This window comes from Sciurus carolinensis, chromosome 8, assembly GCF_902686445.1.
Source record: "Sciurus carolinensis chromosome 8, mSciCar1.2, whole genome shotgun sequence".
Lineage (NCBI taxonomy): Eukaryota > Metazoa > Chordata > Mammalia > Rodentia > Sciuridae > Sciurus > Sciurus carolinensis.
Genome location: NC_062220.1, coordinates 25,687,561 through 25,705,870, shown reverse-complemented (window position 1 = coordinate 25,705,870; position 18,310 = coordinate 25,687,561). Strand labels below are relative to the sequence as shown.

At 49.5% G+C, this 18,310-nt stretch overlaps 2 protein-coding genes across 2 annotated transcripts in view; one reads left to right on the top strand and one right to left on the bottom strand.

Moving 5' to 3' along the window:
* The window catches only part of Snd1 (staphylococcal nuclease and tudor domain containing 1), a 415,000-nt gene that overhangs the window by 344,319 nt on the left and 52,371 nt on the right, over positions 1-18,310 (top strand). The gene's annotated exons all lie outside the window — the stretch shown is intronic.
* On the bottom strand, positions 10,104-12,707 carry Lrrc4 (leucine rich repeat containing 4). Its single transcript, XM_047560727.1, has 2 exons — positions 12,567-12,707; positions 10,104-12,387 (listed from the first exon to the last, which is right to left on the bottom strand). Exon 2 carries the CDS (start codon positions 12,285-12,287, stop codon positions 10,329-10,331), a length of 1,959 nt encoding a protein of 652 aa, XP_047416683.1. The 5' UTR covers positions 12,288-12,387; positions 12,567-12,707; the 3' UTR covers positions 10,104-10,328.

The window sequence follows — 18,310 nt, the reverse complement described above, 5'->3', positions numbered from 1 at the left end:
ATCAGAGCCGTATGGGGCTTGGGTTGGATTTTTGTTGATTCTGCCTTGCTGCGGCAAAAGGGGCCAGCTAACTGGGTCCAGCCCTGGGCATTGCCAGCCCCTTCCAGCTGCTGACAGCCCAGCACAAAGAAACACATGCTCTGTGTACACAGATGGGTTTGCATGTCAGCATGAACCCATTTTTAGCCCTTGCCCAGGAAGGGCAGTCTATGACACAGTAATTTAATTAAATTTGCCTCCCTCCATGGCCCACAACTTTGAAGAGGTTTGGGGAGAAATGAATCTGGCTGAGGAACATTACCCTGCCACTCTGGCACAGCCCCAGAGCTGAGCCACAATACCATAAAGGGTCTCACCATCCTGAATACGGCCCAGGGCATCTGTCTGCACTGCAGGCTCTCTGGCCAGGCTGCCTGCTAGCACATCTGGCAAGGCAGTCTCTGGAAGCAGTCTGTCTCCATCACAGGGAAGTCACCAGGGGCAAGATAAGGGGACTCCCTACCCACTACTCACAACCAGCTGGCAATAGCAACAGCCATAACTTGAGCCACATTATTGCTTGCACCACAGACTTCAGTGGTTAGAATGGAGAAAACAGAGTGAAACAAGTCCTCACCTTCCTCTGACTCCACAGCCCTAGTAATGGATGTAACTCAGACTTGAGTGTTGTTAGCCCACATCCCTGTACTATACTTAGGGACCTGAAAATTGTCCTTCTTTCCAGTGAACTAATTCCCATGTTTCATATCTCAAGCGCTTATCAGTTTTTGTTCATTACGTCTGCACTTAACCCACACCCCGAAGACCTACCACCCCTGCCTCCCAGCCAGCAGCATTTCTCTTGCATTGAGTTCATCAGCTCATCAGGAAGGACCTAGGCTTTTCTCTGGCCATCTCCCCCTGTCCACTAGACTGCCTGTGAAGGGGAATCCTTTCTCCTATAGCTGTCCTCTCATTTCTGTCTTTTCTGTCCAAGGCCAGCTCTAGCAAGTCTGCTAGAGAAGAGCATTCTCTTTGGTTATATCCCCCGCCCCGCCCCCAAGAGCACATCCTCCTGGCTGGCTAATCTCTCTGCGTAATGATAGCAGTTCCTCAGAGAGAGAGGGAATTCTCTGGCACAGTTTGTCTCAACACCAGCATAACACAGGCTGTTGCTTAGGAGTGGGAATCATTAGAGTCAGGCCATTATTGGAGGGGACTGGTCTCTAGGGGAGCTAGCAGAAATTACCACTCCTTAATAGATGGAAACCCATTTGCTTGAAGCCCCCGCCTTCCTTTTTATTTCTCTGTATTCCCCACCTCCCTTCTTTCCCAGCTTTGAAGTTGAAAAGAGAGGTAACTCCACCCAATCCAAGACAGCAAATGTCTGCTAAATTAACTTGGTTAAAAGATCCTTTGCTGAAAGCGGCTGTTCTTTTAGAATGTTTCTATTGGGACTTAACTTGAAACCATCATGAAGGAGGAACATTCTAATTAAATCTATGTGATAAAATTATAGCCAGGGTCACTTCATTTCCCTGGAGAGGATTTGTTGAGATGGGAGGAAGATAGTTTACTAGGTTCTTGGCCCTGTGTTTCAGAGTAGGTCCCTGAGTCAGTGTGGGTTGTCTGAGCTTTCCCTCTGAGGGTCCTCTGAGGGCCCTCTGAGGGCTTACAACACACCAGGCAGAAGCATTACTCCAGACGTCTCTGTTTCAGTGGTCTTCATGACCTTGAACAGACCTTAACGTGATATAGCTTCTCTAAGCCTACCTTGCACAGGAGTGGATGTTGTTTACCTTACTGCCCTGTGCCCTGTAGCAAGAAGGGGAAGGCCACTTAACTAACAAAGCCCCTTTAGATTTATTAGCTATCTGGGCTGCCATCAGAACCCACATGCCCCAGAACACTTATGGCAGAAGAGAAAGGAGAAGTTGCCTGGTTTCTCAGTTTCTAGCTATTTAAATGAGATCATGAGTGGGCACCATCTGTCTCAGAGCATAAAGCGCAAGTAAAGTACTGGTGGGGCAGACCTCCCCATCTCCTAGAAGGGACCGTTAGGGAGTGCATGGGATTACAAACTCCAGGGGGCACTAATCACTTTGCCATTTCTATAAATGGTGCCCCCTGGAGTTGTACACCGCGGTGGCCCTGCTGGTGTTCGATAATAGTGATGGGTTGAGAACCCAGAGACCAGAGATCTGGTCTCTGCATCACCATCTAAGTGATACTGAGCAAAGCACATCTCCCTGGGCTTCATTTTTCACCTAAATAAAATAAGACAGCCCAACCAGATTTTTCTGAATTAACTTGGAGGTTATTCTTGGCTGTGTCTGCATCCCTGAAGTTAGAAGTCATAAACCCACACCCTGTCTTTGTCCACTGTCATCCCAAGGTCAGCTGGCCTTGGTAACATACCTGTGAGGTAAAGGTGCCCTCATATAACATGACTCTGCCAATCAGAGTGGATGTGAACTTGAATAAGAAGCAGAAAGAGATGCAAGGAAGGATAAGCTACCAGCGGGCACAGTGAACTGAAAGAAGAAGGGCTCAGGTGGGCCAGCTCCTTCGTCTTCCTGTGTTCATCCTTCTGTGTAGCTTCAGAACCTATTTCTGACGCTTGCGCACACAAAACACCCACAGCTCTGAGGTCAGTCTTGCCCTGCCCTGAGTCCCCTCTCCTCATTTCTAATAGGAAAAATAATCTGTCTTTCCTGGTTCCTTCAACAGTCTTTTCCTTCGGCTTTTCTTTTCCTCCCTCCTTACTCCAGACTCCCCCTTCCCCAGCCTTAAAGAGATGAATTGGAAGAATATGCTGTCATGTCAGAAGGAAGCCATTGTCAATTCACACAGGCAGACGTTAATAGGATAAAGTATTATCCGACTTCCTTTAAGTCCAGAAATTAAGTCTTCTTGCAATGGTAATAGATTATAACTTGTAACCACTGTGGCTGCCAGGCTGCAGGAACAGGCTGTTACATCTGAGGCCTCAGCTCCATTCTGGGCTGTTGTGAAGGATGCCCTAAACATTCCTCCAAACACGGCCGCAGGATCCAGGAAACTGGCACTTGGTTCCTGGCTGGAACTGCCTTTGTGGAGAGCTGTCTATAACTCATTCAGTTCACCGATGGGTGAATCTGAGTGTGAGCAGCTATCCAAACAGTCTAATGAACCTGGATGAGTAGATAGGCAAAGAAAGGAAGCCAGGTCTTGAAGACTGGGAAGAAGTAGCCTGAGGCCAGGAAACCATACTTTGCCCAAAGAACAGTGAGTTTGTGAAAGCTATCCTCAGTCTTCTTGCTGACTCACTGAGCAGGTAGAGTGACTTTAGTGACTAAATCAGTACCAGCTCAGAGACACAGGGAATCCAGAATTGAGACCTTAAAGGAACTGTAAAAGAGACTACAGATTAAGGAGCTGCCTTGGAGGAAAAAAAAAAAAAAAAAAATAGCATCTGAACTGTTAGAAGCAAGTGAGAGCCATTATTCTTGGATGGAAGGATCATGTAGGATTTCCTAGGTCCTGTCATGGCAGATGAATGGACTCAAATGGAGACTGTGAAAGAAAACCTGATATAAGTAAATGAAGGGAGTTTTTTATTAGTGGGGATATAAGAAAGTAGATGGGTACAAAAGAAACAAGTAAATCAAAGACTGTTCCTTTGGCATTTTGCAATTGATCTAAACATTAGTAATTACTCTGGTATTATTCATGGGTACACACAAAATTAATGAACTTCAAAGGCTGAGTACCATTTTGGTCTATCCAGCCCTTACACCTGGCATTAAAGTAGCCTCTCATCTCAGTGCTTCCCCACTGCAGGTTCCAAACTCCTGAGAAGGTAATGGCATTCTCTCAAGTGCTAACTTGCTTTGGGAAGACAGATTCTCCCAGGACATCTCCACAGGCATAAACCTAATCTGTGCCTGACTTTGAGAGTCCATGAGCACTAAACTCATGGGCATCATCATTTCTATGGGAAAACACGATTTATATAACAACGTCTTCTCTCTGGAATAACACTCTTTCTGTGGATAAAGAGTAAGCTGCACTCTCTCCTCTCCCCCCATGACTGTGCCTTAATAGAAATGAGAGGATGGTTTCAGAGCAGACCCAAGTGAACTGTCAAGGTCACCACAATAGCTAGGTTTCTTCCTCAAGCAGACTGCCTCCAGGAGAGGGAACAGGACTATATTGGGTTGGTGGTTTAGCCTAAGTATTGAGAGCAAGGCTGGCAAATACCAGAGGATAAAACCTGGGATCATCCTAGAATTAGATTCTAACCTCTCATTAGGAAAGCAAATTGCATTCTTTCTTCAGCCTCTCTTGGAAAGTTGATCTCCCTTCTTTTCTTCTTCTCTGTTCCATGCCATCAATTTCACACTGACAGTCCTTTGCCATCCTGGGTCCAGCCAGGCTCATACTTGCAAAGGCAAAGGACTCGCTCTGGTTTTCCTTCTTAACTGCATTGCAGACCCTTGCCTCTGAATCTACCACACAACCCCAGTCTTCTCTCACTTGCTCAAATTATAGTGCTTATTTTCTTGCAAGCTCTCCAATCCTGTTTGGAAACCCCAGTAGTCCTCTCTCTGCTAAAAGCCTTCTCCTTCCTGACTCCCTCTCCTCCCTGCCGAGACCTGTTAAGACTTTGTAGTCAGGGAGGATATTATCACCTCCTTAGTAATAACTGCCTGCCTTCACCCAGACAGAGAATCAGGGATGGGTGGCAGAGACTCAAGGGAGTTTACCTTCTTGGTAAGGAGCAAGTTAGAAATGTCCTGTCCCATCCCTCAGCTTATACACCACTACCAGCAAAAGCACCTGAACTTTTTCTCTGGCTTACCACAAGAAACAATAATCTATTCCTGGAATAAGACAGTGCCTTGGACCAGCTATAGGGATAGGGATCAGAGCACAAGGCAGGATTTTGCTAGGAAGGAAATTATAACCATCTTTCTTTCCCACAGTGTTTGGTCTTATAGATGGCATCGTCCCTGACTTTTAGATAATCGTTTTTCCTTTCTGAAATAGCTCAGTGGGCACGTTCTCTTTTTGGATGTGGACAAGGTTCAAAAATAGAGGAGGTAGCCAGGCATGATGGTGCACACCTCTAATCCCAGTGACTTGGAAAGCTGAGACAGGAGGATTGCCAAGTTCAAGGCCAACCTCAGCAACATAGAGGGACCCTGTCTCAAAATTAAAAGGACTAGGGATGTAGCTCAGTGGTAAATGAGTCCCTGGTGGGGAGTATAGAGGTGGCAATGGGGGCTGGTTTCTTGGTCTGTGTGTTTATATATATATCATCAAATAACTACTAACTGTATATGTCAGGCCCCCCATGGCTGTACCTTAATAGAAATGAGAGGATGGTTTCAGAGATGGTTTGTGAGATGGATTTAGAAAAAGTTTCAATTCTTACAACCTGTGAAGCAGTGAGGTAGATACTGATAATTGTCTCCATTTTGCAGATGAATAAACTATTTGCCCAAAGTCAGAGTTAGTAAGTAATAGTACTGAAATCCAACCAGGAAGACTGACTCCAGAGACTGTGCTTGCAAGCACTATGATACATTGCTTTGTGTGAAAATATTTAAAAAAAAAAAAAAAAAATATATATATATATATATATATACACACACACACACACACATACATACATATGACTGATATACTTCCTGAGGTCCTTAATCCCACTCCAAAAAGTAATTTACTTCATTTCAGTATAAAGCAAAGATGAAAACAAGATGAATCCACTGTCCAAACCATTCTTCCCCTGCAGGGGAAAGGGTGCTTTCTGAATGGATGGAGACCAAGAGAGTTGCTTTGAGCCAAAAGCTCCCTTGCAGTTTAGCTGAGGCAGGATTTAGAAATGGCGTGAACAGTGCCTGCATTAGCTGATGGCATGGAGTGCTGAGTGCCAGCAGAGGAGATAAAAATCAGACATATGTTTAGATATAAATGTTCTCTCCCCCCCCATCCTTCTTTCTTCTCTAATTTCAAGCTCTTGCTGCTTTGTTCCACTGAAATGGTGGAGCCTTAATTATGGACTTGGCCCCCTGCTGTAGAAGCCTGGGGTGAGTAGAGCCCTCTTAGTCCTCTCCTAGTCTCTAGTCATCACCACCAAAGGAAGCCAGAGGCCATGGACTCTGGCTTTCTTCCCTGCCAACAATAGGAATTGTCTTGCAGGGACTTTCTGCACATTGTTCCACCCAGCACCCAGCAAGTTGCTGGCCTCAATACATGTTAAATAGCCACGATAAAGCTAATGTCTCTAGGCCTTAGAAACTAACCTGTCTACCTTCATTGATAATAGGATGCAGCATTACACTGAAGGATGATAAGAAGCCCTGGAGCAGATTATGGAAGTGGCAACTACAGTATGGCTTTTAAGAGCTGAGACTGGGTAGATATGGTGGAGGAAAGGAATTAAGGGCCCCCTCCACCCCCGCCGGTATCCTCAGTGTTGAGCCAAAAAAGCAGAAACCACTTCACTATGGAGAGGTTCTCTGGGAGGTGCTGTAAGGCCTTTGTCAATCCTCTGCTCTTCAAATTGTTCCAGCCTAAGGTTGGGAGGAGGCCAAGCCATCTTCCTGGGTATAAACACACCATCTTACCTACTTTTACTCATTCTCCTGTAGCTGTCACCCTCTGTGGAATTCTGCAGTTTCTATGTGCCATGGGACCTAAGAATCAGAAAGCTGTTATATGCAACCTGGAGGGTCCAGCCCCTTAGTGAACACATGTGGAGCCCCTGTGGTCAGAATTTTGGTGAGGCCTTGCATGGCGGTAGGGCTGGTTGTGATGCCCAGTGAACAGCTCTTATTGGAAGAAGAGAACACAGAAGCATCTGTAGGAGGTCCCATTGTAACTGCATATTGGCAAGGAAAGAAATACGTTATCGATAGCCAATAAGAGCCAAGTGAGAAATTCATTTGACTTGAGTCATGAGACCTGGGTTTTAGTCCCACCTCTTCCACTAACTAGCAGTGTGACCTTGGCTATGTCTTTCAGTTTCTCTGGGGCTCAGTTTCCTTGACCATAAAATGCAAAGGAATTAGACTAAATGATTTTTCACAGCCTTAAAATTCTATAATGAAAATTCTGTAACTCCATATAATCAGCTGCAGTCTTTACCTCTACCGTGTTGCTATAACTACCCCCATGAAGAGCTACCAACCCACGTTCCATTCCCAGGTAACCAACCTTAGAGCTTGGCCAGGCCTGAGGATGAGTCACTAACAGCCTTAAAGGCTGCACTTGCAGTGCTCATGGGGCTCCTCTCTGAAAAGCTGTCCCAAGTGCCTGCTGTAGAGGATATACCTAGCCTTACGGTAGACGAAGGTTACTGCTCCAAATGCTGAAACAGTGCCAGAGCAAAGGGCAGCCCTGCAGCGCCAACGATACTTATGCCTCGGAACCATATTCTCAGTCTCCCCCCATCCTGGGGTTCCTTCTGGAAAGCATTTCTCCCTTTGATCCCAAGACCTGAATGTACTCATCCCCAGGACAGATGTGTTTGTTCCTAGGACTCTTTCCAGGACTGTTTTAGGCCCTTTTCTCTAACTCCACCTTCAAACCTTTCTGGCCACAGACCCTTTGTCATTATATTTACTATACTGCATAATTCCTTGCCCCACAAAAAATGGGTGTTTGGAAACCCATCCTCTGTTTCTGTAGCAGCAACTTCCTCCACAATTGCCTTGGAATGTATACCCAAGAAACTATCCTAAACAGTCTTAGGTTGTGTCATGTGGCAGGAAGAGAGGGAGTAATTTCTTGCTTTATCATCTGGTCCTAGTCAAGTCCCACCCGTCGATCTGCTGCAGTTCTCTTCTTTATTGGGGGTAGAGTGGTAAAGGAGAATCTAAGGGGATCGATTTTTGGTGGCTAGGAACATGCGTGGCAGTTTATAAGTGTGTGCCTATGCATACAAGCTGCCACATACACTGATACCCCGAAATGATTTGTGTACCCAGGAGGATTAAGAATTGGCCCTTCCTTAGCCAACTGCTGCAAAGTGCTGCCTGCCTCTTTCCCTCCTCAGTGCCAGAGAGATCACACCCACTCAGTCCCAATTGCCTGCATTAGTATAAATACTAGCGCTAAAGAAACGCAGGGTCCCAGCTCACAGAGCCTCCTCAGATGCCATTACTCTGTGAGCCTCAAGAGACAGACCCCACCTCCACCAAGACATTTGACTGTTTAGCATCCAAGAGAACAGAAGCAACACTGCTTAGGGGAATCTGCAGCCAAACTACATTACCGCAGCCCTCTTAAATCCAGGCACCCTAGGTCCTTGGGTTGGAGCTGGTACTGCCTGACCAGCAGCTTCTGCTGAGGTGGCACTTAACTTCTGGCCAGGTCCCAGGAGTTGAGGCTGACCCATTTCCCCTCCTTTTCCAGGGCATGGGGAATTTGGTTGTACCCCCAACAAAGCCAGGGACCAACACACTTAGCTTGTGGAAGATGCACTAGAATCGGGGTGCGTTTATTTAAGCTAAGGAAAGGTTGTTGACAGCTTTAGCATTTTCCCATACTTTATAAAAATTAACATTTGTCTTCCCCCGCACCCACCTTACCTCTTCCCTCCCCCCCCCCCTTTTTTTTTTTTTCTTTAAATAGAAATGACTTGGTCGATGCTCTTAAGAATCTCTAGGTTCAGGATCTTATTCAATTTAACCCTTTGGGGACATTGAATTAAAAATCGAACAGTATTTATTAAAATACAAAAATACACTTTTCTCACATTACAATCAGTGTTCTTTTGTTGGCATTCCCCCCAACCCATACCACCCCCTTTCAAATCTGAACCCTTTATTCCCTCTTAAAGCTAAAATAATAATTGAAAGAAGTTACATCATTTAACGGACCAGAATAACAGAGATCTCTGCCTTCCTCCCACCCTTTGTCTTACACCTCCTCTGGAGGTAGGCCTGGGAGAGGGAAGCTTCCCCCGTGGTGCCCCATTCAATAGGACTCCGTGCAGAACTCACTCGTATGCATGCGTGTCATTTGAACTCTGGATTTCACATCCTTTTCGTGAAACATCCTGTTTGGGAAAGGCTTCTTTACTTTAAGTGAGCCTGTGCCCTTTTTGTCTCTCTTTTATTCTTCCTTACTCATATTCTCCCCCCCACTCTATCACCACAACCAGTTGGTATCAACTGTAATAATCCCTAATGAATCAGCATTTAGAATAGTCACCAAATCCCAAGCAGGAGAAAAGCTTCCACTCCCCCAAGCTCCCGCTCCCAGTCTCTCCTCCCTTTCCACCTTAAAACAAACAAGACCTTTTTGAAAAATCATAAAATGCCATCATTGTCTACAATCATTTGTCAGATACCCGGAACAACAGGTGGACATGCTACAATGCTAATTTATGGCCTCCTGTGAATCATTCTCTGGGCTGCTGCTCTCCTTCCCACCCTCCCCTGGTGCCGCACCCCCGTCAGGGGCCTCCTTCTTCTCCCGGGAAACCCTGAATAGACACATGCCTTGCAGAGTGGGTTAAGCCCAACTGCAGGAATCTGGTGCAATGTGAAAGCATTTGACTGAGAGCTACGCCAGCTCTCTTCCTGCTCAGCTCCGTCCTGAAGCACTCTGTCAGGCGAGGCACATGTGAGTCCCAGTGCACAAACCCAGAGGACACTTGTGCACATGGACAAAGACTCAGCCACTTTAAGGATTCATTTGAATTTTAGTGTTTTTCCTGTTTTAAATACATTTACATATCTATCTTCCCCTTGTCCTCTGAAGAAAAAAGAAAATTATTGCCTCCCAACATTTTGGCACAGTACAAATGTATGGGTTTGGGGGGTTTTGTTTTTGTTGTTTTTTTGTTTTTTGTTTTTTAATAAGATAAATCTGCAAAGACAGCTCTCAGCTTAAGAAAGATGTCTGTAGAAATGGGTATTCTGTATTCTATGAAGCATCTTCTAAAAAAATGACAGATGCAGTCTGTCCCTCCCACCCCTCAGCAGCCCGCACCCTACCTCTTTAGGGGCATTTTTTTGTCGTTGTTTCAGTTTTTTTATCTTAGCAGTCTCCACCTCATACCAGAAATCCCTCCTGGTGGCATAGCAAGTTGACTTGTGGCTTGTACCCCACAACATTCCCAAGATTCCCCTCCCTCCCCCTTTAAATAGAACTTACAAGTTAGAAAATAGTTTTGTTTTGATTTTTTGTTTTTAAATTTTAATATAATCTGTTTTTTTTTTTAACCAGCCCATAGATTTAATATATAAGCATATACAAGAAAAAGTCTCTCCCCACTCTGTACAAAAGTTGCTGTCTTTTTTGTTATGTATGTGCATTCTATTGCATTTTATAAGTTTTTTGGGGAGGGGAAGTCATATTTGAGTTTCCTGTACCTTGTCCTTGGTATGGGTCTGAATTATATAAGGTTCAGAAATAGTGGTGACTGTGGGGTGCAGAGAGTTCCCCAAGCTGTTTTCTGTCCAGTGGGCCCCATGTGCTGGTTTGTAGGTGTTGTAGTTAATATGGTCATGAATTGTGGGCAGCACTACTGCCCCCTCACCTGATACACCGGATGGAGCTGCTGTTGCTGCTGAAGATGCCGCTGCTGGGATGTCTTCATCCACCTGGATAATCTCAACTGTCCGGGCAGCCGTGACTGTACTCCGCTGCTGGTGCCGCTTACGAAGTTTATAGAAGACAATCAACATGGCAGCAGCTAGCAGAGTCACTGCCACAAAGCAGCCAATGATGATCTTGGTGGTCTTCATGACTTCATCCAGGCTGGTCTGCATCTTGTCAGTGGTGTCTGTCGCGGGTACTGGCACCTGCTTGGGCACACGGGTGGTCTGAATGAGCACCGTGGTAGAGGTGGTATATGCCGGCTGGTAACCAGTGGACGTGGTAGGAACAGGCTTGTACTTTCGCGTTGTGTCCTCAGGTGAGATCTCTGTGGTCTCCACTGTTACTGTGGTAAAGAAGCTGTAGTTGGAGGTGTTGAGCTCGGCCGCACTCACATTGAGGTAGGCCGAGGCATTGGAGTTGCCTGCCACATTGGTCACCATGCATGTGTATACCCCAGTGTCTGAGAGCAGCACATAGGAAAAGTTCAAGGTGCCATCATTGAGGACAGAGATCCTTGGGTGGCGGGAGGCGTGGCTGAGCACTGTCCCATTGGGCAGCAACCACTTCACAGAGGACATAGGGGGAGTCCGACACTTAAGTTCTGCCATTCGACTCTCAGAGATATTGAGGTCCCGAGGTGCATCCATGATAAAGGGGGCGGAGCACTGAAAGGAAGCCTGATCCACCTCCACCAGGTAGCGGCCTCGCATGTGCATGGGAGCATGACAACGGCCACAGCAGGTGGAATTGGTGGGTATATACTCCCGAAGCCACCAGGCAAGCCACAAAATGTCACAATCACAGTTCCAAGGATTGTGGTGCAGGTGCAACTCCACCAGGTACCTCAGTGGGGTGAAGAGGTCATGGGGCAAAGAAGAGAGGTTATTGTGGGCCAGGTTGAGTTCCACAAGTGAGGCCAGCCCATCAAAAGCATTCCGCTCAATCAAGCTGACCTGTGAGTTCATGACCCACAGCTTCTTGAGGGAGCTTAGGCCATGGAAGGAGCCAGGCCTGATCTCAGGGAAGTGGTTCCCTGACATCTCCAGCTCCTCCAGCCCCACCAGGGGTGTGAGATTGGGCATATCTTTAATGTTGCACATGCCCAAGTTCAGGTACTTGAGGTTGAACAGCCCCTCAAAAGCCCCCTCAGAGATATACTCCAGCTTCTTGAGTTCCCCTAAGTCCAGGCGCATGAGGGAGGGCACTCGGTTGAAGGCGTAAGAGGGGATGCTCTCTATGGGGTTGTTGCGAAGCCAAAGCTCCCGCAGCTTGGACAGGTACTCAAAGGCTCCACTGGGGATGACGGTCAGCCAATTGTCAAACAGCTCCAGGGTATTGAGGCTGGCCAGGCCGTTGAAAGCCCCCACCTCGATCTGCCGGATGGAGTTCCTGCCCAGCTGCAGGACCTCCAGGTGGTGGAGGTGTCTGAAGGTGTCAGCCTGAATCATCTGGATGTTGTTTTCCATGAGGTTGAGGTACCGGGTGTTGGAGGGAATGCCCTGGGGGACCTCGGAGAGGCCCCTGCGGGTGCACACCACCTTGCTGAACTGGTTACTGCAGGAGCAGACGGAGGGGCAGTTCTGGGGCCCGGCTGAAGCGGCAGCAGCGATGGCTGCACACAGAATCCACACTTGCGCCGCGAGGTAGACGACGGGGAGCAGGACGGCATTCCAGGTGTGGTGCACAGTTACCTGCCACAAGAGCTTCATGGTGTGGCACGTTCATAATTCACCATCGCCTGGGATTTTGGCTCGGAAAGGAGAACCAGCCCTACCCCGGCTTAAGTGAGCTAGAAGCTCCTCTTTCCATCTGGAGAAGGAGGTGGGGAGGGGGCGATTAGAGAGACGGAGCAGATCGGGCCGAGAAAAAACCTGCCAAACTACAGAGCGGCCCCTCGTCCACCAGCCCAACCTCAAGGCTAGCCCTCAGAAGGCTAAGACTTTCTCTCCCACATTGCAACCGTCCCCACCCAAATCGCTCTCACCTACCTCGGAAGGAAGGCAGTAAAGAACTGTCGTGGTGTCCTCAAGCTTTTTCCATGGGAGCCGGGCACCTCGTTCCCATTCCGACTTCTTAGTTTTTAATTAACAAAAGGGGGAAGTGGTGGGGGTGGGGAGGGCAGAGGGGAGGGGAGGGGAGGGTGGGGGAGACAAAATGGCTTCTAGTAAATCCGGAGCCGGAGCCGGCGAAGCCGCGGAGTTGAGGCGCGCCAGGGAGAGCCGAGGCCCGGCGGGCTATGCAGGTGCATGCCCCCCCCTCAGCCCGAGGAGCGGCGCCACCAGCGCTTCGCTGCTTTGTCCTTGGACCCTGGCACCGGCTGGCTCCAGCCACGGGGGAAGGCGCTTCATCGCCAAAGTGTGCCTCCGGCGCCCCTAGCCCGCTCCCTGGGCCGCCGCTGGCAGGGGTGCGGGGGCGCCCCGAGCCGCCCAGGCCGCGCTCGCTTGCTCTGCTGCGCTCCGCTCTCCCGCGTTGGCCGCGCCGGGCCGGCGGCAGCTGATTGCAGTCGTGAGCTCGCGGGGCTGCGAGAGTTAAGAGGAGGTGTTCGCGGAGCCTTCGCCCTCCCCAGACACACACCCCCTTTCTCCTCGCCTCTTCTCGGAAGGGTTAAAAAGACAAAAACTGGGCTGAGTTCTCCAGTCCGCCGTCTGCTGGCTTGAGGAACGGTAATCCGTCCAGCCCCTGAGGGGCAGCGGCGTGGACACTGCGCCGGGACCGAGTCCGCGGGCCGAGGAGCGCGCGGCTGTCGCGCCCGCACCGCAGGCCCCTTCAGGGAGTCCGGGGGCGGGCGCGGGTCCGGCGGCGGCGGCCGCAGCCCCCGGTGGCGCGCAAACACCCGCCGCCGCCCGCCGCTGCCGGGCCCCCGGCGCGCCCCGGGCCCAGGCTTGGTGCGGAGAGGGCGAGTTCGCGGCTGGGGCTCCCGGCGCCTTCAGTGGCTACGCTGCCCGCGGACTGCTGCAGCGGCCCAAGCGCTGTCGGCAGCGGTGTGAGCAGCGGGGGTCGCGGCTGCGGGAACCGCTCCGGAACCTGGAAACATGGTCCCCTCTGGCTAGCAGCGGCGGCGGCGGCGGCGGCAGCAGCGGGGCTCCTGCGCTCGGCGCCCACGGTCTCCTCCTCGCGCCGGGCTCGCGGTGTTGCAGGCGGCAGCCACGCAGACTGCTCTCTCATCCTTTTGTCCTTCAGTCAGAACGTGAATGTACTGCTGACGCATACTGTTCTGGGGAGAAGATTAGCGTGATGCAGTGCTCTTATGTATTAACACAGCTCCCCCTCCGCCGCCTGCCCTCGAGGGGTTAACGCCGGCGCCTTCCAGCGCCGCGCCGGCCCGCGCCGCGCAGCCCCGAGTCCGTGCCTCGGATCGGCCGGCCAGCCGCCTGCCTTCCTCCCTTCTTCCTTCCTTCCTTCCTCCTGCCTCTCTCGGCCCCCCTCCCCGGCCGCTTCCTCCCCGCCCCCTCCGGACGAGGGGAGCGGGCCCGGCGAGCGAGCCGGAGTGAGCGTCAAGTGAGGGGCAGCGCGCAAGTCGCAGGCGTTCGCTGCTATTTTGGTCCGGTCGGAGCGAGCCGCTGGGTGGCCGCTGATAGGCTGGAACCACCCGGGGCTGCAGCAGGAGACCGCGCGGCCCCCGCACCCGGTCGCCGGGCACCCCCTGGCCCTAGGCTGGTGGGCTCAGGGGCCGGGGAGCCTAGGACGCGGCGGCCCTCGGCGGGGCTGCTGCAGTTGGCCGGCCTCCCGCCCGGCCCGCGTCATCCTCACCCCCGCGGAATGCTGACGGGGCGCCTCGCCGCGCGGCCCAGGCGAGCGACTCGGACTCGGAGTTTGGAGCTGCATGGTCGTGGGGACTCGGGGGCGGACGACCAGGGCTGCTTGGAGCTAGAAGACCGAGAGCCTGGGCTTCGCAGCTGCACTGATGCCTGCCCTTCCTGCCCCCTCCCTCGCACGCTCCCTCACCCCTCTTGGGCTCTAACTAGGGCTTTAAATGATAGTTTTCTTAATGAGGGCTGCGGGGGCGGGAATCAGTGGAAGGAAAGACCAAGTGCAAGGAGCTGGGGGAAAGACAACCTGGGAAGGATTGAGGTGAACTCCCAGCACCCACGGCGCAACCCACGGTTCATTCATGGAGCTGCCGCTTTGACTCTGTGTCGCCCCTTTTCTCTCCCCTGCGCACAGGGAACGGGGGAGGCGTCTTAAGCCTTCTGCCCCGTGAGCTTCGCCATCCCCTCTCTTTTCCTGGGACTCCCTGAGAAGAACTGCGTAGCAACCTGGGTAGCGGTTTACTAGAAAGGGAATTCTGTCCCCTGTATCTGCTGGGAGGAGAGGCTGGGGCATTCAACAGCCTACCATAGGAGAGAGACTAGGTCAGCCTTTTCTTAATTCCCCAAAACGATCCCCTTTCTTAGACGGTGGCAGGCAGGGGTGGTGTCATCTGGCTAAGACCAGGTCTAGTAGAATATGGCATCCTCTTAGTATCCTTTCCCTTCCAGTGCTGCCTCCAGACTCCTGGTTCCCCCACCCCTCTAGCTGAGTGGTGTCTGGCAAGCTTCCTTTTTAAATAAACCCTTATTGCCTGCACATGGGCTCTGGTTTAAGAAGGAGGAGGTTCAGAATTGCTCAGCTTTCTGGATTCTGCCACACCCATAATCTCAGTATTGTCTGCTGCCTAGAAACCTGAACTGCCTTAAATAAGCCATGACATTTTTGAAGTCCTGGGAAGTTCCATTGTAACAAATTGGCGGCACCATTCTTTACTAAGACCTTTTTTGTTTGCATTTACAGTTAAATAAGAGCATTAACACTTAATATTTATTGAACCCTTCCTCTGTGTGTACCACTGTTGCTCTTTCTATTAACTCTGTTGTCCATCTTATGAATGGTTCAAATATATTGCATAGTAAGTGATAGAGCCAGGACTTCTGGCAGCCCTCAGATGTCAAGGAACTTGGGTTTGGGAATGTATTTTCCCAGTGGTCTGAGAACTCAGGTTTCATCCATGTACTTCAGCAGTCATTTACTGGGGTGTTTCTTTACTATGTGCTGTCCACCACACTGAAAACTTTCGTATCTGTTCTGATTTAGTCTAAATTTACTCCAGTGAAGTAATTGCCACCATTGTCTCTATTTTACTTAGTTTGGGCAGGCAGATAACTTGCTCGCATTCCCTCAAAGTAACAGAACCAGCCTTTCAAACCAGTCTTCAAACCTTGAAACCAGCTTTCATCACCATGGCATCTGCTCTTCGTAGACTAGATGATGGAGGCAAGGTCAGGAAAAGACTGAAAGTTCCATGAAGGATGTATGAGAGAAATAAGATGAAGGGTGGGAGAGGAGGGGCTGAGAGAATGAGAATAAATTCTTTAAACATGCTTTACTCAAGATGACCAATTTTTTTTTTTTTAAATGAGAAAAATGGAGGTTAGTCACACTGTGATAACTAGGGTTTAGTTCCAACTGGGCTTCTTAGCAGCTCCTATGGATTCTTGACTAAAGCCCCATCTGCATATTCTCAGCTTCATGCCAGACACTACCATCTTGTAGACCCAGGAAATGTGAACCTGGCCTGTCAAGGATCTGTGGAGGTGGTTCCTGTCCTTGCCAGAGCTGGCACAAAGGTAGTAGAGTGTTCTGGTACCAGAGGAGACCCTGGCCAGGCTCTGGATGGCACACTGCAGTTTGGCTGCCCCTCCTTCCTCAGGCAGAAGAGGGGCTCTGCCTGGGCTGGTTTCCTGCCTGTGTAGGCAAACTCAGGCCCCATCTGTTCATCTCCAGGCCCAGCAAATGAAAGCTGCTGCCCCCGCACTGTGAAGGTAGATGGAAGGGTGGGCTGATTTGGATCCAACCAGTGCTTAGTAATGAGCTTGTCTCACAGTAAATATTTGTGACTGCTATTGATGAAAGTGAATATTCCCAAGCTCCATGGAGCTCTACTTGGGGCTGCTTTGCCCTCTGTAGGCCATCTGGGTTTACAGAAGCACTCATGAACTGGGCTAAAGAGTAGGTCATGGGGTCTTCCCAGCACACAGCCCTTCTGACCTGAATGTAGCCTGTAGCTTCTAATCTTGGTGAGTACCCTCTAACTGGTACGTGGCCCCTCATTGTTTCTTACTGCTTCCTTGATTTGACATGGTACCACCAAGGACTAAGAAGGGATGAAGAAGGCTCAAACCCAAAGAGGAAGAGAAGGAAGAATTGCTATGCTGAGAATGTTTTCACTTGCGCTTTTACACAGAAAGACTGCTGTAAGGAGACTGGAGAGAACTGAAGAAGGAGATCCGTGGAAGAGATGGGTGTGGCCTGTGCCAGCAGCTCAGTGCTGTGGAGTGGGCCCTGCACCAACACTGGGGTACCTGAGTTCTAGGCGATTTTCTGCCACTGATTAGACATGTGAGGAATCTCAAAATAGCTCTACATGTCGTTTCCTCATTTATAAAGTTAAGGAAATGGAATAGAAAATGCCTTGCAGCTCTCATAATCCATGATTCCACCCTTTCTCAGACATGTAGCTCTGTGAAGGAGTTTGATCCTTTGGGATTGTAGCCAACTCTTGGAAATGGGCCACACAGTTGAGGAGAAAATGCTTCCTTCAGTTTAATCCAGAGATCCACAGGGCCAGAGCAGAGCAGAGCAGACTATGTTTTCACAGCTACTAAAAAGGCTCATAGATCACAGAATGTTAACACTGAAAGAGACCTTGGAGATTATCTGGTCTTAGCCTCTCATTTTACAGATGTCATTAAAGAAGTTCAGAGAAGCACAGTGACTTACCTAAAACCACGTGACTAATTAATATCAGAGTCTATCCCTTCTGAGCTCAGTCCTTCTGTCAAGATGTTGACGTATGACTAAATGGTAGTTTAAACCTGGGGCTTGAAGATATTTCCAGATGCCTGGCTTCTGTGGTCTTGTGTGCAAGTGCTGTTACATTTTGCTGGATTGAGGTTAAGATGGGTCTTCAACAGAGCTGATGCGCCATTCCAGGTGACTCTGTACCCTGATAGCAAGTGGAAGAAATGGTCATCCTGAGGACTGACTGGGCAGAGAGGACCCAGGATTGCCCAGGCTAGACCACTCCCCACCCTGATATGGATTACATCCCTGAAGCATTATCCTGAGCAGCCACTAGATGTCCATAATGCTTCATAGGGTTTGCCCAGAGTGGCAAGGTACCATCTTGCCTCCAGTAGGCTTTTGAGCCCTTTAAGGAGGTTCATCAGTGGCAACAATGGAACAAGAGCAACCGCTAAAGGGTTTTGAGAAACAGAAGGAAAGAGAAAAACAGTGTAGAAATTACCCTTCACAGAGGGAAGGGAAGATCCTGGTTGGTGAATTAGTAATGACAAAACAGTAAGAAATGGTCTGTGCAAAAGTAGTCACCTCCTCTTACTCAAAACAGTGAACACATCCTGTCTGTGTTTCTCTCAATGATTTCTACCCACATGTGCAAATACTCTTCTGGGGTCAACTGGTCGTGAAGTTCCTGTTCATTGTAAACAGAAGGTTGTTTTTCTTGCCTGCGATCCCATAGTGAAACTAGGCTATGCCATTACTGCTCACAGTCAAAGGGAATGACTTTTTTTGAGCCATTGATTCAAATCAGCACAACTTTTAAGTTAACCCACTTTTCTGAGTGTCCCGAGATTCCACTGTTGTTTTCCCCAAGGACTGTTCTTAAAGAAAGGCAGAAGGGAGTAGGCAGAAAAGTACTCTCCTTACAGGTCCCATCCAGAGCAATTTTCAGAAA